The 22169-nt window shown below is 38.4% G+C and overlaps 2 protein-coding genes and 1 long non-coding RNA gene across 4 annotated transcripts in view; all 3 read right to left on the bottom strand.

Annotated features, from left to right (window-relative positions):
- Positions 1-1181, bottom strand: part of LOC122825793 (glutamate receptor ionotropic, kainate 2-like) — an 81724-nt gene extending 80543 nt beyond the window's left edge. For both annotated transcript variants that reach the window (XM_044107350.1, XM_044107351.1), the window contains exon 1: positions 591-1181. In XM_044107350.1, coding sequence (XP_043963285.1) covers positions 591-714 — 124 coding nt within the window. In that variant the 5' untranslated portion in view covers positions 715-1181. The remainder of the gene's footprint in view (positions 1-590) is intronic.
- A 15162-nt stretch (positions 1182-16343) lies between these two features.
- On the bottom strand, positions 16344-21322 carry LOC122825858 (cell migration-inducing and hyaluronan-binding protein-like). The gene is made up of 7 exons (XM_044107439.1): positions 21316-21322; positions 20677-20700; positions 20153-20182; positions 19840-20011; positions 17607-17713; positions 17336-17510; positions 16344-16644 (listed from the first exon to the last, which is right to left on the bottom strand). Exons 1-7 carry the CDS (start codon positions 21320-21322, stop codon positions 16545-16547), a joined length of 615 nt encoding a protein of 204 aa, XP_043963374.1. The 3' UTR covers positions 16344-16544.
- A 61-nt stretch (positions 21323-21383) lies between these two features.
- On the bottom strand, positions 21384-21635 carry LOC122825792. Its single transcript, XR_006369706.1, has 3 exons — positions 21598-21635; positions 21480-21513; positions 21384-21411 (listed from the first exon to the last, which is right to left on the bottom strand). It is a non-coding gene; the product is annotated as an uncharacterized LOC122825792 (long non-coding RNA).
- Between the last annotated feature and the right edge of the window lie 534 nt (positions 21636-22169).

Raw genomic sequence — 22169 nt, 5'->3', positions numbered from 1 at the left:
AAAAAGTTAAAGTGAACTGAATGCAAATTCTCTAAGTTGGTTTAAATTAGTGTCTGAGTACATGCAAAACCCCCGGGAACATCTTATATGAGAGGCGCTTTAGTGGAATTAAACCTGAAAAGCACCACAGGACGCAGATAGATTGTATCTTCTCAGAGCCCCGGGGATGATGTTTACATCTGAAACCTTCAATGCAGCGGGCATGCTGTGGAGTGGGAGGTTTAAAGGGCCAAAGACATGGGGGGATGCCCGGCTGGATACCTGTTAGAAAATATAAGCCCCAACGCGGTGTTGCTTGAGTTTCATTTGCAGTCAATAGCCAGGAACTGTTGCATGCTAACACAGTATTACAGTACGGTCTTTAAGAGTTAGTGTGGCTTCAAGTTTGAACCCAAGCATTTCCTCCCATAGAGTTCAGGTCGTGATAAAACTCTAAGCTCTAAATATTATATTGTGAAGTGAAGTTGCAAAGCATATGACTAAAACATTATATTTTACAAAGTGCAACCTCAAATTTCCACTCAGGATATACGAGCACCAGACAAGCGCACATGCATATAGACTTTGTAACAGATTGTACGTTTTCTCACCAAATCTTAGAACGTGCGGCATCCCGCGAGTGTATCCAAGAAACAGCAGCAGAAGCGGGATCAGCCTGAGGTTGAACCTGATAGCGAGACCGGTTATCATCAGATGATGGGAGGTAATCTTCATGATGTTTTCAAAGCAAATGCACAGTGGATAATTCCTCCCCGGTGCGCGGCGGGTTTGATTCCCCCGTGATTCTTCTACGGCTGTTGGGCAAAGGCAGGGGTATCGGCGGCCCTAGATGTGCAAGATCACGGCATGGTCACTCGCGCTTTCCCCAAATCCATTCGCGATCCCGGCATAATTTCGTCCTCCTGTCGTCCGTCTCCCTCTTCACTGCGCTAAGAAACGGCAATCCTCGGGGTCGAGGGATGATGGGACATCCATGTCGAAGGGTACGGATCCGGCGTGGAGTAGGGGGAGCCCGGGCACGGGCTTTAGGTGAGGCTACTGGAGAGCGCCAAGCAGAGGATACAGCAGCGATATGCAGCCCCCCTATGAGGCTCTCTGTGTTGCTTGCTCTCCCATTATACTGCACTGCTGCACAGCCTCTGACGTCGAGCCAAGGTTGGTGCTGTGAACGCGCACCACAAAGACGGAAAGCGTGAGTGAGCGAGAGGGCAGACGAGAGAGAGAGTGAGAAGGACTATCCACGAACGAAAAATGCAGAAGAGGGAAAAGAGAGAGGGATGAAGTATCAATGAAGAGAGGGGAAACCTAATTAATTCCACCTTTACAGCAGTTTCTCTGCCTCCCTACAACTTGGCGCCAAGCACTTGAAGAACTGTTGGTGAGATGGGCGAATATGCAAAGTATGCACATGGCCCTTTGACAGAAAAGCTTCTTCTGATTCCAAAACTATCATCTGAGGGGTTTTTTTCCCCCCAGAAGAAAGTCGGGAAATTCAGCGGGGTGATAAAACATATGCTCATCACCAGTTTGTGAAGTGACCATTGTTTATAATTGATATTCCAAATTGTGCTTTGCAAAAGATTTTACAACCAGAAAAGCATTTTGACATTTTGTTTTGTTTAAACCACAAGTTACACATTTTATTTAGATTTTTTGTTTGTCCAGAGCTAAGTGGACTTCATTGAAGTAGAAGAAATTATTTATCCATTGTTTAAACCCCATTATCTGAAACATCTTCAATCTTTATCTCCAGCATCCATTGGGTAAGATATGATAGATGTATACATTTTATTTTTTTATCTGCTTACAAATTTAAATCTTAAATGTGTGGTGTGCACATATATATAGCACTGTCTAGTGTTTGGAAGTGAGCATACTTGAAGGTTTTTATAGTATGTTTCTCCCAACTTTTATACATCCGGAGTGCAAAATGTTATTGAATACTCTATTAAATAACTCAAGGTCAGTGAGATTAACTGAATGGTTTTGTGTATTCATGCTGAAGATGTTGTGTTCAGGGTAATACAGCTGGTTTTCTAACCAGGGATTTGTTCTATGTAGACCAAAAAGTTTATTTTTTTGTTTCATTTCTTCTTTGTGGCTAATTTCAAATCGACTTGTAATATCTTGTTCAACCATTCTGTAAAGGCCAGATTTGTGTCAGCAAGCTCTAATCTGAGCTGTGGATCTGTACTGCTCATTCATAGTTAAAGTGGGCCTCTGGGCTGCTTCTCTAATCAATGGCCTTGATTAACTCTGTCCTTGCCTTACACATCAGTTCAGATGACCAGTCACACGTTTGCAACTGTGCCATACTCTCTTGACTTTTAAATATCAGATTGACCTGAACTCCCCCAGATGTTCAAAGTTTGGGATATTGTTGGGACATTGTCTAGTCAAGCTTTACACCTCTCTACAACTATCCCTGACCTGTGCAATCTGTACTTGATCTTGATGACACTACAGACCTTGAGGCCTTCAAAGAACAGCTGTATTTATACTGAGACTAAATTACACACAACCTAACTGTACTCTAATATAGTGCACAGTAACTTAATGTATTGAATCAGATTTTAGGGGCTGAAACCAACTGGATGTGATAAAGACTTTTATTTGTAAAAAAAAAAAAAAAAAAAAGTTAGAAATCATTCTTTCTTTTCGTTCCACTTGGAAGATTTGTGCTACATAGCATTGGTTCATTCATATAGCACCTCCTTAATATTCACAGAAGTTTGTTGTTCCTTACATGACAAAATGTAAAAAAAAGCTTAAAGGATACATTATATGTTTGCAAGGCACTATAGTTGTGTTCCTGATTGTTTATTCATCATTGAGCTCTATTAAAAGAGTCATCGCAATTCTAGATGCCAAAGTAGGCAAACAATAACCTATAATGACTTGGGTTGTGTTCACATCTGGGGAAGATAAAGCAGTCTATACAGGAGATGTTTTGCTGAAAAACAGCACTCCAGACTATAAATGTCAGTCACTCAGCTGTGTAGGCCTACTTCATGTTTGTTGCCATTCACAAATTCCCTGTCAAAATCTCCTTTAAGGAATTTCAATAAGCAATCCTTCTACCCAGCAGTGTGGGAGGAGTGGAATGGAACCAGTTAAAATTGGCAGAACCACAAATCTGTCATGTCGACAGAAGATGCCGGAAGGATTGAATTTTTAATATATGCAAATATCACTACTTAAACTTAAAAGCCTCTGAGGCAAAAAACTTCAGTTTTTGGGAGTGAGAAATTCTTCCTATATGAATAGGTATTTCTAGCATGGAAAAAGATTGTAGATGCTGGCCATTTTTACAAATATCTTTAGAGTCTATAATACTTTTTATCTGACTAAATCTTTTTTAAAAAAAAGGCTATACTGCATTACATGTCTTTGCAGCGAGAAGATGGATATCTGTCGCTCTTGTGTAGACTATCTGGATGCACCTTCTCAGTGCCCGCCCCCGTGACCAGCTCTTCATAGGCCAGTGCATCAGCTGGAAGCAAAGGTACAGCAGCACACCTCCGCCCTGAGAGGATGGATGGCTATTTAATCCCTGTGGGGAAGTGAAAGAAGCTCTTTGATCGGTGCCACTGCAGTCCAAGTGTGGATGAACACAGTCATTGTGAGATTTAAGTGTGAATGACTTGCCTGTGAGTGAAGAAACACTCTAAATAAAGCCTATTAGTATTTATAGGTGGTATTTAAATTATGTTTGGTGAGTTAATCTCCTCTGATTTAAAACATCCACTAAGATGTTACCAAAGTAGGCTCATGCAGGGGTTATTTTGGCCACTTGTTTATATTTATTTCCCTGCAAAATTCCAATTATAATGCAACTGTTTGAATAAACTCGTCATCACTGCTTTTTTTTTTGTTCTTTTGCTGAAGTGCTAGTGCGCTGTACTTCACATGATCTGTCAAATCCCCCTAACAAATACCAGCAAATGCATTTAACAGTGGAGAGGGCGCTTATATGAGCTAAAGGAAAAACGAAGTAATTACATGGAATCAAGTAGGTGGTGTGAACATTGACTTTGAACCTGTGTCGGGGTGCGTGGGTCTGCACACCAGCACTCTGAAGTGTGTGAATATCAAAGAGAATGGCACTCATCATGCTACCATCTGGACCATTAGCATAATTATGGAGAAATTCTGGGTTTTCATATAAGTCAGCAGAGCTTAGACAGCATGAAAGGAATCCTTATTGAGCTCAGAGAAAACACGTCTACAGAAGCCAAGAAAAGCAATACTTAAAAATCTACATTCCTGGCTATATTTCAAAATAACAACATGTTTATGTCCTTATGTTGCTGAAAGGAAGTTTTGTAGTGATAAACGTTATTTTATGTCATCTCAACACGAGGTTTAAATATACAGTGATTTTAGTCATTTAGCAGCAGCGAGACATCTTCTGTTTTCACTTGCTGTTATAGATCATTGCGAGGTCTACTTTGAAGACAAAAGACATTTTACATTTTGAGCAACCTTTTGTTAAAATGGATTGGATAAATTTGATGTTATAGAAACACTATTGAACATAATAACTACTTTGTCTCGCTCTGCTTTTTATCCTAATAATTTCCAATTATTCCTTTAGTCTGTGAATAACTCTGTCTCTCTCCTGGATAAATGCCTTCAAGTGCCTACTTCTGCCACTAACTACAAATACTTTTTGTAGTTTATGCTACTGTCCAGCTCATTTGTTTGGCTGTGTGACTCTCCAAGAAGACATTGAAAGTACTATTGGACCTGTGCATCTGTGTTTTTGGTCTTTCTGTTTTGTCCTCTCAAACATTGAGTCCTTTTCAGTAGATGGGTACTCATACTAAGCTGAGTTCTGCTAGAGGTATTTTCCTGTTAAACAGGAGTAGTTCCTTTCCAATGTCACCACATGACTTCTTAATATGGAGAATTGACGTAAAGTGAACAACTCTGCAGTTTTTAATATAGAAAAAGCACTAACATTAGTAATGGCATGTAATAATAATACATACCACTGCATTGTGTTATAACTTGGATTTAATTAGTATGTATGTAGTTGAATGTTAATCTTTGTACACGAATAGGTTGATTTAGTTATAATTCTGCTTAAAAAATGAATTTCTGCCATTGAAATGCCTTTGATATTTGATGGTATTTAATGATATCCATTGTAAACATGAGTTGTATAAATACACTGAATTTATTTCAATTGAATTAAGTCATGCCACTACATTAGCTGAATGATTCATCTGTGCATTGTGCAATTTAATAATGTTGTAATCACAAGAAAAAGCCAATTTTCCCAACATAATATGCTGGGTTCTGAAATGCCATCAGGTAAGAGTGGAGCTTCAAACCACATGTGGTTTTGATCTAACAAATATTTAAGAATTAACATAGATTTGGATCCAGAAAACAGAAAGAAGTTATCATATAGGAGATGGGGAACATCGAACTAGGTTTAGGATAGTGGTGATACTGGCTAAAGTGAGCCAAATATCCTGTCATTATTTGGACAGATCACAAGAATCTGACCTACCTGCAAGAGGCTAATTGTCTCAACAAAAGCCAGTCACCATGGTCACTTTTTTTTCTCCTGTTTCAATTTTATAATGTCTTATAGACTGGGTTCCAAGAGCACTAAGCCCAATGCTCTTTCTTGACAATTTTCTCCAGACAATGAACAAACAGTTGCCTCTGTCATTCATCATGGTGGCCCTTTCATGGAATCCATAGAGACTAGGTTTTGGAGGCTCAACGTTCAGAGTCAGAACACATCCAATCAGCTCTATGTTCCCTCTGCTCTAAGGGTCAGACTCATTCATTGGGCACACACAACTTCTACCTCAAATCCAGGTCTCGAGGGCCAGTGTCCTGCAATGTTTACATGAGTCTCTGCTTCAACATACTTAAAAGAAATAATGACTCTGTTATTTTAGAAATTTGATTCAAGTGTGTTGGACCTTGGACACATCTAAGAGTTTCAAGACACCGTCCCTTGAGGCCTGATGTAAAGAGGTATGTACTTGTCTATCATATCCCTGGTCACATATGTCAATGTCCTACCATTCTCCAGGGGGATTCATCTTTATTTAACTATAATAGATTGCTCATCTAAGGCGTGTCATCTCATTCTATTAAAGAATATCTCATTATCTCTTGAAACAGTTCAGCTCCTCGTAAGACATTGTTTTCTGTCTTCACAGGATGCCGCAAGAGATTTTATCAGAGTGAGAACTCCCATTCATCTATTAGGTCAGTTTACTACTGCTCTTGCAGCCAGAGTATCTCTCAATTCTGGATTTTATCCTCTAACCTATTACCAGACAGAATGGGTGAATACGGAGCCTGAGGCCACCCTTCCTTGTGTATGTTCTTCTAATCCTGCCATGTAGAGCACAGAGTTACTCTGGATAGAATACACCCATAACAGTCATGTTTCATCTGGCACAGGGTTATCTTCTTTAGAATTTCCTCAAAGTTATCAGTCACCACATTTTTTCCTCTAATGAACGTAAATTTTCTGCTACCTCTGTCCAACATCACCTTTGCCGATGCAGATGCATCTGGAAGCAGGTCATCACTGCTCTCAGGCACTCTGCGGCTCAAAACCTCCTCCCGGGCAACCAGAAGAGACTCCCAGCATCTCAATTCCCTCCTGGACAAAAGATATGACTTTTTACCAGAGTCATGATTCTGAAATATTTTAATGAGAAACATTCCCCCAGATTCATTGGTCCCATTGAGATAACCTCTGTCCTGAGCACCACCTCTATTCGTCTCAAGTCTCCTGAGAGTCTATTGATCCTCCCGGTATTTTATGTGTCTTTGATCAAACCTGTGGTATGAAGTCCTTTGTGCCCTCCTTTCAGACCCCCTCCACCCACTCGAGACATTGGTGGGTTCCTTGCTTTCTCAATCAAATGGATAATGGATGTCCAGTGCCATGGGCGGGGAATCCTGTACCGATTCGACTAAGAAGGTTACGGTCCTAAGGAGCTGTTCTGGGTTTCCGTGTCTTCGTGACTTTAAGGCTTCTTGCTTGTCATGCTTGTCTGGGCCACCAGGTGGCAGCCCTTGGTGAGGGGGTAATGTCAGTATTTGGGGATGTGTGATTATCTTTGTTATAGTTAGATCTCTGCTGGTGAGCAGCCTTGATTGCAGTGCTGCCACTGATGTGCAATACACCCACTAGCTGGATGATTATCTGTCACTGTTGTTTCTAACCTGTCAGAATTGATCTGTGCCTCTCCAAGTGTTTGAGTAACTTAGTGTTTTTGTGAAGCTCAAGTTAAGATTCATCTCCAGCCATACATACCTTTGCTTTCTCATCTCAGATCATGCTCAGCCACCTGCATGCTGTCAAGCAAGAACCTGTTTGGAACAAACCTGATCCACATTGTTTTCTGCAGCTTCCATTTGCCTGCTAGCTCCCCTCTGGTCAGTTCTTGAACCTCAAAGACTCATCTCAAGTACATCAATCTCCTTCATCCAGATCCCTCTCACCGCTCCTCCCACCTGCAATTCTAAGGAACTGTAAGCTTGTTTTCCCTCAAAGAAACAATCCACTGTCAAAAGTGTCTCTAAACCTGCTGCTAACCTGTCTCTCTTTCACCAGACAAATCTCCAAACTTTTTCTTTCTATCAAAACCAACAAATATGTAGCAACTCTGTGTAACCTGGCTAGACAACAGGGAGTTATGGGAATGGCAGACTGCCACATTGTAATACTGAACTGAAACCCCCTCCTCTAGTTTGTTGTTGCTAATAGGAAAATACCCCTGTGCCGTTTGAAGGATGATCTTTTATTTGCATCCACCATCACACTGTCATTTTTGAAGAAGAGCACAAATTAGAGGAGTTCATACACTCACTTGTAACCTACAGAGACGTCTGTGTGAACTGGCTGCTGCGTTTATTCCAATTCCATTCACAGAGCAGTTAATGCAAAGGGGACTTTATGCAAAGGAGAGATAACCACTGCAAAAAGCGTTCTCTCTCCTTCTGTCTGCACTACACTCCTCCCTCGCTCTCTTACACAGGCAGACTGGTGGATAGATAGCACTGGCACAGAGAAGGAAACCATGGAAACGAAAAGCTGATGCACTTTGAATGGTAAGACCCTGAAAAAGAAGAGATTCATTCAGTTGTGTTGCGCCTGCACTAAAGGCTCATGTCTGCTGCATTATTTTGAATGCTACAGGTTATTTTAACATCCTTGGCTTGAGAAGGCCACCGATGGATTCATTACATCTTGTCAAGATGACTGTGGCTAAGGATGTTTTAACAGATTGGCAAGACCCAACAGAAATGCATGTACTTTCTTCACACATACAAAATGTATAACCCTGTTCCTTTTTCTTGCTGTGCTATCCCTGTATGTCTCAGAGCAAATGCAGTGCAGTGTTTGTGCCTCACTCTAGCAGTTCTGAGTTTGGTGTATTTACATTTACAATTTGTGGAAATGCCTTTGAACACAGTGTGGTGAAGGTCTATATATCTTGAGCAGAGCTCTCAAAAAATCCCAGGGACCTCAGTGGGAATACATTCTTCAGAGACGACAATTAGTCAAGTGAGACAGTAATTAGGACCTCTCTCCATACTGTCGCTTCCACTTAGTGCTGACGAATGCCCACAAATCCCTGCTTCTAGCAACTGCAGTTAGGCAGACTTACTTCGTGTGCCGCACTCTTAAGTTCCAGTTGTAACTTCAAACTATTACAGGAACACTCATATATCATAAAAGTGAGGAATATGATAAAATTTAATCTGTTGTCCGTAAGCCTACTGACAAGCTATCACAAATACATTACAGACTGTGTAGAATTAGTGGGACACTTGCAAAGACAAATCAAATGTTTATATTATTCTTATTTTGTTTTTCTTTATTTATAGAGAGATTTGTCCCAACATTTATTTTAGGAATAATAAACATGTGATGTATCATAGGAAAACTGGAAATAGGTCACCAGAGTATAAATGGAGGAAAAAAAGAATTTCTAAGAAAATAGTGATTTTTTTTGTTTTGTTTTTATAAAATAAACCAGTTGAAGCCATGAAGAAGCCACGCCAGCTTTTAAATAACAATTTTGAATACTTTAAAATGATAAACTTTTGTATTTGAATTCAGCTTGTTAACAGAGTAAATCTGAACTGTTGGGGGAAACTCATACCTCAACAACATACTGGGATTTATGGGCTATTCACATATTTTGTTATTGGTTTCAACCAATGTGATGAAAGTTTAAAAGAAAAACATGCTACTTAGCATAATGCTAAGTAGCATGTGTGAGTTAGCATAACGCTAACTCACACTGGAACAGGCAGTTGGGGGTGGGGGTGGGGGGGACAAAAAGACCCTGACTCAGATCCATTTACAGGTTTTGGTTAAATGCTCACCTATATTTGGCCCAGAGCTGAATTGTCCACACTGTCATGCAGCCACAAACATTTTCCAGAGTACAATATGAGGATGGATTATTTAGCACCAGAAAGACAGTGGGAGAATAAAAGAATAACTGGACATTGTTGAAGGTGAAAAGAAAACACGCCAGAACCACCTATATGATTTGGAGGCATTCATGTCTGCAGGAATACTTTTTGATTTCTCATTGAAAATGCTTTCAGAACTTTTATTGTTTTTAGAACATGATTACAAATCATAATATACAACTGGTATACAGATCATGTGTACCAGTTGATCCACATTGTTTTCTGTATCCCTAATCACTACTGAGGCTGTAATAAATGCAATATAATGTTGACCAGGCTGTGGTGTGCACCGTGCTGACTAACTGCATCTAGTAGCTGTACCCCATAAGATATAATAATTAATTACATTGGGCTGAAATTGTCTTACATTTTTTAATTAATTTTTTTCCTTCTGACTTGTGGGGGGAGCAGCATAAGCTTCCCCCAAATTTCTCTTTCCCCAGCCTCTCAGGCCTGCTCCTCCAAGGCATTCCCAGGCCAACCGAGAGACATAGTTCCTCCAGTGTGTAGTTAGGCACGGTTTAATTTCACTTAAGTTCAGGGTTCACAGACGATTCAACAGCCTTATTGGAAAATGGCTGTGAAAAAACCTGAAAACTTCTAAGAATATATTTTTGTAGTAGATAGCCAGAGTAATGTTCATTTTTGTCTGCTTACAGTTAAGCAGTAGTAATAGCATTTTATTATATGCTATCTACACCCTATTTGTAGCAAATGCATGGTGAGGTCAAATTTTAATTTGAAGGAGATACATATTAATACACTGTCATTGATATTGATTTTAAGGTGTCAATGATTCAGACAACTAACAGTTAAAATATATTATATTATATTATATTATATTATATTATATTATATTATATTATATTATATTATATTATATTATATTATATTATATTATATTATATTATATTATATTATATTATATTATATTATATTATATTATATATCATCCAGTCTAGTAAGGCATTTTTACCCTAACCAATACAAGAATAAGCAGGACTGATATTCAATGTTGAAAAATCAAAACCCCAAGAAACTATACTTATGTTGGGAGGTAACATAATTAACAATTACATATAGAATTCAGAATCTATTTCACATTCATAAAGTTTTGTCTCTATATGTTTATACAGCACCTTAAATATTTCTCAAATGAGATCATGATTAATTCAAGTAAATTACAACATTATTAAGTTAAAAATGAGTGCATGAAAAAGTAGTTTAAGTTTCGAATTGAGTTCACAATAATTAAAACTTTTAATGGACTGAAAAACTGACCCATTTTGCCAGACAGTAAAGTCAAACATCCAATGAAACGTTTTCAACTTTTCCAGCAACATAATCCACCACAGTCATTCGTCACTACGCAGAAAATTTTCACATTAGTTTTCGTTCTATTTATAGCTCTCAGCATATGCATTTCAAATTCAACAGAAGAATTTCTTTTTGAATGAGATGCTGGGATTCTCCTATCATAACCCACAACCCCACGGACCACAAATAAGCTATAATAAATTGTATTTTCCTTTTCAATATTCATTTTGTATGACTTGTTCATGTCTCTGTTTTTGTTGGAGAAATAAATACTCCATGCGCCTTGTGGCTACAGGTCTTAGAAAAAGACATCATGCACACACACCCACACACGCACACACACACACACCCACACAGCAGTAAGCCCAGTTGATTGGATGGTGGACGGCTGGAGTTGTTATTGCAGAGCATCCAGCTGAGTCTGGTTTGCTGGATAAGGATGTCCTTACAGGGCATTTCTCTGTGTGAACGATGAGGAAGCAACCCCCAGTGCGTGTTTGTGTTTGCATGTGTACGTGTGTATATGAGAGAGAGAGAGACAGACAGGCAGAGAGAGAGAGAGAGGGTGAGAGAGAGGGAAGAGAGAAAGATTTCCAAGAGAAGAACAGAGAGACTGTGGACAGATGCATCTGTCTGCCTTCATGGTTTGGCCTTCAAGTCAAAATCTTGGCAATGCTTGCAAAAAGTGACTTTCCCCATTGGACTGGTGAGTGCCAAAGGCTTTCCTGCAGAGAAACAAACTGGAGAATAACAGAGAAACTCGCTGGGCTTTGCATTTTGTTGCAAGGATGCCTCAAATAAACTTTTTTCTTAAGTCAGTGTAATTGGAGCGATTGAGACGGACAATGTGAATGGAAAACAAATACATTTGTCTACAACTTTATTAATAAAATCTCCTGATGCTTATTATTAACTCATTTGTTTTTTTGTATTTTTCTTAAGAAAAGATAACCCAATTAGTTGTGGCAGAAAGTTTCCCATGTTGAACTTGTCTCGCTGAAGGTTTCTTCTTGTTAAAATTGAGTGGTTACTCTCCACTGTCTCCACTTGCTTGCTCATGATGTGAGATTGCTGCCATTCCAATGGTGGTCTTGCTTGAAAAGAAAACTTTATACAGATTGCCACTATATGCTGTGTACATCCTGTCTGTCTGTCCGGCTGGCTATATATAATTTTGATTGATTTGGTTTCTATTTATTCCTAGCAAAGCTATTGTTTGTATTGTATTAAATTTCTTGAATATATTTGAGCTGAATCTTGGCTAACTTGGAATTTATAGATTTAAATTTGACATGTTTGACATTTGTTGTGAACTGAGGCAACATTTATAAACTGCTAAATTCAATTGAGACTGCTGTGTTTGTAGTAGTCAGTAGGGAACATTGGTCAAACAGTGTCTTGCAGTCATTTGATATCTGGATTTGAAATAGCTTTTTTCTGTGAGGTTTTAGGCAAGGTAAACCTACTTGGCATGTTTAAGAACCCATTCCAGTTGTACAATCATTTCCACAAAGATTCAGGGATCAACTGTTTCAGCAAGGGACGACTGGGCCCAGCACCCACCCCAGACCTTGAGGATCAAAAACTCAGAACAAGGATAACACCCTCTCGGCATTCAATGTTTTTAATCGAGGGATCAGCTAGTGTGACAAGAAACAAAATGTGCCCAAGAGGTAGAGAAGAGGAGCAGCTGAAAGGAAAAAGCTGGCACAACTAATATGATGCGTTGGAGTGAAAATAGCCTGGTAGTGTTCCCACCTTCCATAAACGTAAAGGCATCACATCTTTTGTCTTGTTCATCTCTCAGGAGTCATGCTCTAATAGCTTTTTAGGCTCTTATCGCTCTGGTAAGATGGATTTAAAGTTGGTTTTCCACTGCTCAATGATGGAAGGAAAAGCATTCGTTTTGCACATAATCCACCGTGGATCAAATTTACGTCATAAAATCGCTAAATTTGTGTCTTTCGATTAAAAGCATGTTTGACGCATGGATTTAAGAATGATCAAAAGTACCAGGTGAGGGATTTATTAAAAATAGCTCAAGGAACATGTACTGGCTGCTGTAGCAGAGAGGGTTTTTACCGGCTGCCAAGAGGTGCACCAAAATGTGTTGGACTGATAAAAAGGAATGTTTAAATAGTGCAGTAGTTATGTGGTTACAAATAGCTATGGATTAAAACATATGGAGCCATGCAAAATTATATAAATGGTAGAAAATGGTAGAAAGGGTTTTCAATTTGATATTCCAAATATGAAAGGTTTGCTGTGAATTTGTATTTATGAGGACCGGTCCTGGTGCAAGATGAAACTTCAACCAAATTTCAGTTGTTTTGCAGCCTCTGAAGTATTGTCCTTTGTCTTGCAGTTGCCATGTACTCTTCTCATCTTTAGAGATAAACCCTGATCTTTGAAATGTTCAAAACTAGGGATATTGCTTCTTTAAGTTTCTCTACAACCTTATCCCTGACCTGTCTGTCTAAGAAAATCAGTTTATTCACATTTTGAGTGTGTTTTTCCTCTTTCTCACACAAATCCTTTAAGTGCTTTAAATAGACAAATACTTGTTATGGTAGTCCTCTGTATTTACATTAAGCCCTGCGGCAGATCCACTCTGCAGAAATATGCTGCCATGTAAGCCTCGGCAAAAAAAGAGAAAGAACAAACACAGACTTACGAAAAAAATAAAAGCAGGTGGATCAGCTGGTAGAGCCTGGGTGTGGAATCTTAAAGAAGAGACCGGATCTCTGCATGACCTCAGTGGTGTGAGTAGGAAAAAAAAAATTAAAGAGGACGATCTTGAGCTGGCTGAGGTCATTCCTCTTTTCTCTTCCTTTTTCTCCTCTTCACTCCACTCCTCCATTAATCATGTCTGTGCACATTAAAATGAGCTTAACAATTTATCCCTGTGCTGTGCTCTACTTCCACTCAAGGACACCTTGCACGCAGGTTTCCCTCTGCGGATATTCTCCTACTCTGTACCCAACTCGTTGGGCACCTTTCAGTCTTGATCCAGCTTGACGGACTGATGAAAACTTGGTGGAAGGAAGCTTCATCTTCCTAAGTCAAGGTTGTCATTCAGGCTGTATATCCTCGTCACAATTAGCACTTCTGCTAATCCCTTTGTCTAGCTGTCTAATGGGGAAAAATTGAATTTAAGGACTTATCCCTACCCTTTGAGACAGGCTTTCACTGACAGCTAATAAGCAAGCTTGGACGTGGAAAAAAAAGTAGTTTATGCTTACAAATACAAGGGGATGAAGAGAAAATGGAGAATACAAAAGAGTGTTTGAAGTCATAAAGGAATAGGCAGAAAGAAGGAGATGTAGGTAGAGAAAAAGAAACTGAGAGAGGAAGTGAAAGAGAAAATGAGCTTGGTTCCCTTTGTGGCACAGTGCTTAACCACTTAATCATGTCCTGGTCTATAAATAGGTCTTCACAGACATGGAATATTGGGAGATTAATGGAAGAGAATAGAATGCCATAATGCTCTGAGGCTTCGACACTTCTGTTGCTCTTCAGTTTTGTGTATTTCATTTTATTTCACCACACACTGGCAGAATCTGCCTCTTCAGTTTTATCGTAAAGGCGAAGATATAGGTTGGCTGAGGTGAAGGGAGGTGGGGTGTGGGCGATCAGCAGATTGCACCCACTCTACCTCCCCCTTCACCGTCTCTTCATACTTCATTTTTTCTGCAAAAGCCTTACTGAGAGATGGGCACGGATACTGAAATCTAAATGGCACCAAATGCAGAACAGTTGATGCAATGCAAGCCTGGCAAGCTACCCAAAGAACACACGCTTTTCCAAGAGTAGAAAGCAGGAAAAAGTTGTCTCTGCTCATTTCACATTCTGTGCAATGCGCCGCAGAGTTTCTGCGCGGCACCTATCGCTACAACTCATCTCCCGAGGAAATGTTGAAGCCGCTCAGGTAGCAGGAATCATCTTGTATTTCCCAGCCCTCCTCGCTGTTTATGTGCACTTGTGTGAGACTCTGTGAGTGCTTTCTGGGTTTGCAAGCTCATATGTGAGTGTAGCCTCACGCCAGGAGCAATTTTGCTCGAACCATAGCAGCGGTGTTATTTAAGCTGGAGAGCAGAGAGGAAGGTTATTATTACACTGGCCCTACTCTGAACGCAAACTATATTATGCTCTAAATGGAAATAAATTTAACTGTGGAAGAAAAGACAGCTTTAATTATGCTGCTCATACTCTAGATGTGCTTATTAGGGTCAGTATGCTGAGGAAATTGTAGCAGAATTATTTCTATAAACGTTTACACATATCTTTTAAAAACATTACTTATTCATTGTGAGAATGAAGTCAGTTTTGACCATTGGACTGAAGAATATACGCATATGTATATTGTGTATAAATGTGTATGTATACAAATGTGTACATGCATAGTATGCTATTTTGAATGGTTTTTATTGTAATATTCACTGTTCTGTTATTGGCTGTCATCTCCCTCCTTGTTTAAGTTTGAACAGTGACTGCAAGGTTTTAGAGGTTTGGTGTTAAAGTATGTACTACAATAATGGATTCCAGATTTTATCAGAAGTTTCCCAAGTTGGGAGCAGACAATATTAACTGAAAGGTTTCTGTATGGCGTCACACTCCTGCTAAACCCGAAAAGCATATTAATCAATCACACAGCTAATGCATTAATCGACAGAGTACATAGCTCTAATTGTGGCTGAATTTCTGTTTATTTGCAGACAGAGCAAGTGGTAAAACACTCTCCCTCCACCCATTTGTATGTTCTCGCTTGATAATTACACTCACTGTCTGTTTAGTGGGTGTATTTGTCAGTTGGGGGTGATAACTCTTCTGATTGACCTGATTGGTCAAATTTTCAACTGAAATCTAGTGACAGCCAACAATGAACTTGGTCAAACAGTAGAAGAAGAGGGAGAGGCGGAGGAGAGCAAAGCAGAAAAAGATGTAAGAAAAAGGAAAGAAAAATAAACAAACTTTCCATTTTCATATTTTCTTCTTCATTCTCCTCCATCTGCTATCTTCTTCCTCTGTGCTTTGAATTAACACCACATCCTTTTTTCATCCTATTAGGCCAGATCTCGTGCTGGCTGTCACCGCATTTGAGCTGAAGAAGAGTTACCGCCCCCAACTTAGAAGTTTAGCCACTAAACAGAAAGTGAGTGCAATTTTCTGGCAACCGCAGACAGATGGGTCGAGGGAGCATGTTTTGTCGCTTGCCATGCTCCCATCACGTGTCCACAAGTAGATAGAAATGTAGCCACTAAATGGATTTAAACAGAAATAATACATTTTCCCTTCTAGACGTTTCTTTTACTTTTCGTGTTTCCTCCAAATTCCACAGAAGTCTTGTCTCACAGTGCTGCCACTTATGAGAGAAACTTTTAGTTATCACCAGATAATCACTTACCAGGGTTAAAGATATATTTTTTAAATTGTCCTATTGATCTTTTGGTGCATCTCTACTATAATCCTGTTGTAAGTGAACTATAAAAACCTGCACACAAACCAGTGTTTGCTTTTGTATTTTATTTACAGTTAGACTACGACTACAAATAGCTTGGAAAAAGACAACAAAGCAGACAAGGGTCTTTTTTCAAATTTTTTTGTCAGAGAAAACTGGAAAATCTTCTGCTTAAGTTCAAAATTACTCATCAACAAAAAGTCAGTTCTTTTTCTTTGATACAAACAGACATGTTTTCTTTCTTTTAATTTCTGCTTCCCTTCTTTTGCCTTTCTCATGTTGGTAGAGATGTGGTTCAGTTTCCACAAGGACATCCAAACCGAACTCTGTAGTCCCTGCAGGTGCTAGACATTTTGTCCTTCTGACGGCAAACAAAACCTTTTTTTGGATTGCAGCTGGAAAAAATCGTTCAGAGAAAGTGAGGATGGCATAAGATGGCTTAGAAATAGAGCCAGCAATGCTTTCTGTCAAGATGTTCCGAAAAACCTAGATCAGTACTTGAAAACAGTTGTCCAATTTTAAAAAGTAATAATTGCATTTTTTTATATAAAGACGAATTTTGACGTGACATGATTAATTAACAGCCAGGTTTTTTTAACTGTGGGTGGAAGCAGGAGAACCTGAAGAGAGCTCACTAAACACCCTGTAAAAAGAACTAAAACTTGTATGTCCAGAGATGGTCTGGGGATATATTTACAGTGTTAGCTGCGCTAGGGGCTCTATTTTAGATTTAGCTAGTAACATAGACCGGTTCCATAGTGTCTCTTAAACCTACAAAGAATAAAAACTTAGTAGGTATAGTAGTATTAGACTCTATCTTTGCAAACCTTTGTACTGTTGACATTTTAAATATACACAAAATTGTTCATAAATAGCATTTTTTAGAGAAAATTATAGTCAAAATTTACTAGTCATAGTTATTCACATGTGAACTGTCTTTAATGGGTTGTGTTTTGCTTGTGGTACTTTATTTATTCCTTGGATCATGCAAAACACAAACAAAAACGACTGCATCCCCTACACGTCTACTCTTGATGGTGGAAGGAGGATGTTCTGTGTGAATGCTCATTTTCAAAGGAAACTTACACAAAGAATTCCTCCCCTGTGTAGATAACTGGGCTCAAGGTGTCGGTGGTAACTGTCTCGATGTACAGAGGCTCTTTGCAAATTTCTCCTGGGTTTTCGCTTTGCAGATTCCCCAGACTCTCCCAGTCACTGGTTACAGAGGGGTCATCTCTATCATACCACTTGGTCCAGCACACTGCAGTGGACAAAGAAATTAAAAATGTACACCCTATTCTAATTGGAATAAAAAAAAGTATATTTTCATAACAGCATAACATTTACTTTTCGTTACCTATGTTGCCACAGTAAGGAAGAGGGCAGCTGAAGCGAACCTTATAATCCTCACACTCCCTGTCAGGTTGGTCTCTCTTTCTGCAGATGAATCCTCTGTTTGTGTCACTACCGTAAAAAATAAAAAAAAATAAAAAGGGGCCCTTATAAAAGAAACTTAGGAGTTAGTGTAGAAACATCACTAATTAGTGCAAATGAAAGGTGTACAAGGCAGTGGTAAGAGCAGCAACGTTTAATGGTTCAGAGACAAAACTAGAGCTTGCAGAGGTCAACATGTTGTGGTGCTCTTTGGGAGTGACAAAGAATCAGGAATAATTACATCAGAGAGACATTTCATGTTAGATGTTTTGGGGATACAGTTTGAGAAGCCAGGCTGAAATGGTTTAAACATGTTCAGGTGAGAGATAATGATTTTATCTGTAGAAGGATCCTGAGGTTGGAGCCACAGGTCAAGAAGCTGAGAGCAAGACCAAAAAGGAGATTTGTGGATTTGGTGAAAGATTACATGAAGTTAGTTGGAGTAAGGTTAGGGGAGACAGAGGATAGGACTAAATAGAGACATATGATTCACCAAAGCAACTGCTGGAAGGAAAAGTTGAAAGAGAAGAAAAATAAACTATGTTAGTAATGCAAAGGGGAAAAAAAGCATATGATAGACACATAAAAATGTTTCAATGTACAGCAAGAACAATGAGTATGGAGCATGCAAAGAGTGTATTTACTGGGATTTGTCGCCTTTACAAATGCCTCTGTCCAAAAACTCTCAGACACACACACACACTTTTCTGAGTAAAGAATGATTTTATTTCAAACAAGCTCATGTTGCAGATCGGTGCACATTACCTGAGGAGAATCTGAAAGTTGATTTGCAAAAGAACTCAAAAGTATAAACAGCTCACACAGCCTCACATATTTGGCTTTGTTACCTCTGAACTTAAAGCTCCAGCTACATTTAATACAGCCTTCAATTGCAGTGACCTATACCTTCAACTGCCTTTAAGCACATTCAGACACTCTTCCCTTTTTTGCTCACTCTCATTGAAAAACTGGCTCAGAAATGTTCTCCTTGAAGGCCTCTATTAGTATATTTTTTGCCTATGTAATGCAATTAGACACTACACATAGAAAACTCTCTTTGTGAATATAGTTATAGTTAGCATATTGATTAAAAACGCACAAGTAATTCAGACAAACAGAAAACCCAACACAAATTAGCTCATAGATTATTTGTAGTAAAGTGGAATGACACAAGAAATACGTATTTGAGACATGAATACAAAGAAGAGGAAAAGAAAATATAAAGCCCAGAGAATCACAAAAAGATTGTTAGCACTTAGAAAGCAACCCCCTATCAGTCCAAGTTAATGTCTGCTGCTTTTTGAGTATCTGCTGGTGGCCTGAGAAGATTCCTAATTACCAAAGTTTCACACAAGAATAGATAGAAGAAAACAGCTCTCTCAAGAACTTTGCAGCCTTATTGTTGAAAACCCTGATAGGATTGATTTATAGACATACTTCTACATTTTTTGAATGTTTCAGTTCAGGCCATAATACAGAAGTGGAAAGGATAGCATTAAATCCTAAATTAGCTTTACCGATTTAATTGAAAGAGTTGTCCAAGATACAACTCATGTTTCCAAATTGACTTGAAATTAGTAAGATCATATAAGAATTAATGTAGAAATTGACTCAGGACAACCCAGAGGAGAAGATCAAGTAAAGGTCTCTTTTTTAAAAACCAAGACAATCAATCTAAGCACAAGGAAACAAATGGATTTCAGAGTCAGAGAACTGAATCCAATAAAAATTGATGGAAAGAGCTAAAGTTCAGAGTTTAAAGAAAAGCTGACTATACCACAATACCCTCAGGATTTGTGTGGAATTACGGGCCAAAGCCACTTTTGAGCAAAACATGTGACTAGCTTCTACAAATGGGAAATGTTTTGAAACTTTAACAACAAGTTTCAGTAATTATATTAGATTAATGAAACGGAATCAAAAGGTGGTTTAACAAATTCTAATTTAAATGTGTGCATATGCACTGAGGAAAGCAGATTACACTGCTTTTATTGGATGTGATGCTTTCTCTAACAGAATTTCAGTTGATATGTACGGGACGTGTGTCACAAAAATAGAAAAAAGAAGTGATAAAGCTTATCATTTAAGCAAGGGTTAACTACTAAGGGCTACAATATTCAATTCCCTTGGATGAAACAAAAGTTTGTGAAACTTACATTTTAACTATGTCTCCTGCTTCTTCTGGAGTTAGACCAGACACTGTTCTAGCTTCAACATGTAATGGGTCCGGGCAGATCTTTCCAGGATACCTTCGGAGAAGTTTGGCAAGATTTTCCCTGTCTCCATTTCTTGAGGGATTATCAATCTCAAACCATTGGGTCCAGCACTCTGCAAATAAATAAACAAATAAGAACATTAAATTAACTTTGCAGATGGATTTGTAACTTACAAAGGTGTCAAGATCACTAAAATATAAGTCCAGATGAAACTGATAGTTCTTCTAAGAAAACAAAAGTGGGCTGTTCTCACGAAGGTTGGTGGGATGATGGCACTGCAATCCTAAATAGATTTTAAAAAGAAAGCAGAGAGTGTCAGTCTCTATATCTAAAATAAATAATTCACTAAATATGTCTAAATGTCAAAATGAGCTCAAATTAAAATCTGACCAGATACAATTGGACCACTAACTATGAGACAGAAACAGGAAAAATAAAAAAGTACTTTAGCAACAGAAAATATTATTTCAAAATAAATGTAGTGGTCAATCTGAATGACAAAAATAACAACATATTATTCTTGTTTTTAAAATGTTAAAACAAATAACAAATAAAGTCTAATCTGGTTCATCTGACAGGATTCATATTAGGCAAAGGAAAAAAAACAACATTATTTTAATTAGCACAATGAAGACGTACTTGTGATTTAAAGAAAAAAAACCAGTAATCTAAATATGTAGTGGTGCTGTCTATGCATGAGTTAAATTGAACTACTGTATTATAAATACCATAAACGTGTTTTTTAGATTTCAAAATGATTAGAAATTAGGAACTCACTTGGGAAAATTGGAGACAAGAAGTCTAAGGGTCAAAACAAAGGAACAAAACTGTTATTTCACACAAAACCCCCTCCTGCTATTATATGTTCTTCTCTTGAAAGAAGTTGACAAATTAGAATTTTAGTATATTTAAAAATGCTACAGAATAATTTAACTTCAAGAAACAACCATAAGCTGAAAACGTACCAACTTTCAAATCAAAGCAAAAATAGATTTCAGATGTGAGAGAAATTCCCAAGCTATCATTTTACCATTAGGTTACTGTGTAAAACTACAGTACAGCTTAAAATTATTACTATTCCTGGCAGGTTTTGGTTTCTAGATATCTTTTAATTTTATCCACATGTTTCTTCTGACTGTAAGAAATAATTGCAGTGTGCTCCTGTCAGACATGAGTATGATAAAGAATTTGTGCAGGGAGCTAAAGATTAGGAGGATGGGCAAGAGGGCCCTCCAACTTCAAAGACATGGAGCACATCTCAGTATGTGAATGTCTAAAGATACCAGTGGAAGCAAGCAAAAAAGCTTTTCAGCAATTAAAAAAGGGCTTTGACTTCTTTGATGCGAAGTAAAGATTTTTCATGTGAATGTTTTTAAGCCTTAATCTGCGACAGATATGAGTACCTTTGGGATTAACTGTACATTATAGTATATAATGCAAGGTCATTCACATCGACTAACTTCAACTTAAGTAGAAGAGTCTCACTTTGTTCAGTTTCTTGAGCCCATGATCCTATAAAAAAGAAAAAAAAGAATCAAAATTATGCCAAAACAAAATGTTCATTAGATGGATGAACTTACCACAGATCACTACAGCCAGAACTACAAGACAAATCTAGAACAAAATAAAGTACCAAATTGAATGTGCATATTTTTGCATTAAATATTTAAAATTGCAGCCTAAGAAGATAGAAATTACCACTTTTATCATGGCAGCAGATGAGGTTTCTTCTGACTGTTAAAGAAAATTAAAAAGGTTTTCATAAAAGAATAAAAAAGTACAAAGTAATGTCTCAAAGACTAATATTTTACTCGACAAGCACAAGCCTCACCTCAGGACTTTCAAACAGAAGGATGCAGCTGCTGTGCTCTCAACACTTTTATATCATCCACACTCCGCCCATGCCTCCATCTAACGGCTGAAAATATGCAACTGGATCACTTAGCCAAATTTTTGCGTTCCAGTAAAGAAAAACAACCCAAAGCCTGGAAAATGGATTTGCAGGTCTGACACGTTTTATTGGTCATTTCCATTTTGCTTGTGGGATGTTTCAAAAAGGATGAATGGTTGTGCCAGAAGAAAGTGCACATCTTTTATTTCACAGGGTGTACAAACAGGTTATAGAGGCTTAATTTACCAGACAGGTCAAGTGTCGGTAAGCAACAGTTACCACAAGTCAACTTCAGAGCTGAATGGCCAGTGCCTGCATGTTGAAGATATGTCACTGCTCTAAGAAATGCTGATTCAAATAGCTGGAATACCTCCTTATC

This window comes from Gambusia affinis, linkage group LG22, assembly GCF_019740435.1.
Source record: "Gambusia affinis linkage group LG22, SWU_Gaff_1.0, whole genome shotgun sequence".
NCBI lineage: Eukaryota > Metazoa > Chordata > Actinopteri > Cyprinodontiformes > Poeciliidae > Gambusia > Gambusia affinis.
Note: the sequence above shows the minus strand (reverse complement) of the source record. Positions and strands in the feature narration are given on the sequence as shown.

Coding starts and splice junctions, on each gene's coding strand:
- LOC122825858 (XM_044107439.1), bottom strand. Junction 20,012..20,152: donor CCATCATCCCACCAACCTTC/GTGAGAACAGCC, acceptor ATTTATTTGCAG/AGTGCTGGACCCAATGGTTT. Junction 17,511..17,606: donor TCCTTACTGTGGCAACATAG/GTAACGAAAAGT, acceptor TGTCCACTGCAG/TGTGCTGGACCAAGTGGTAT.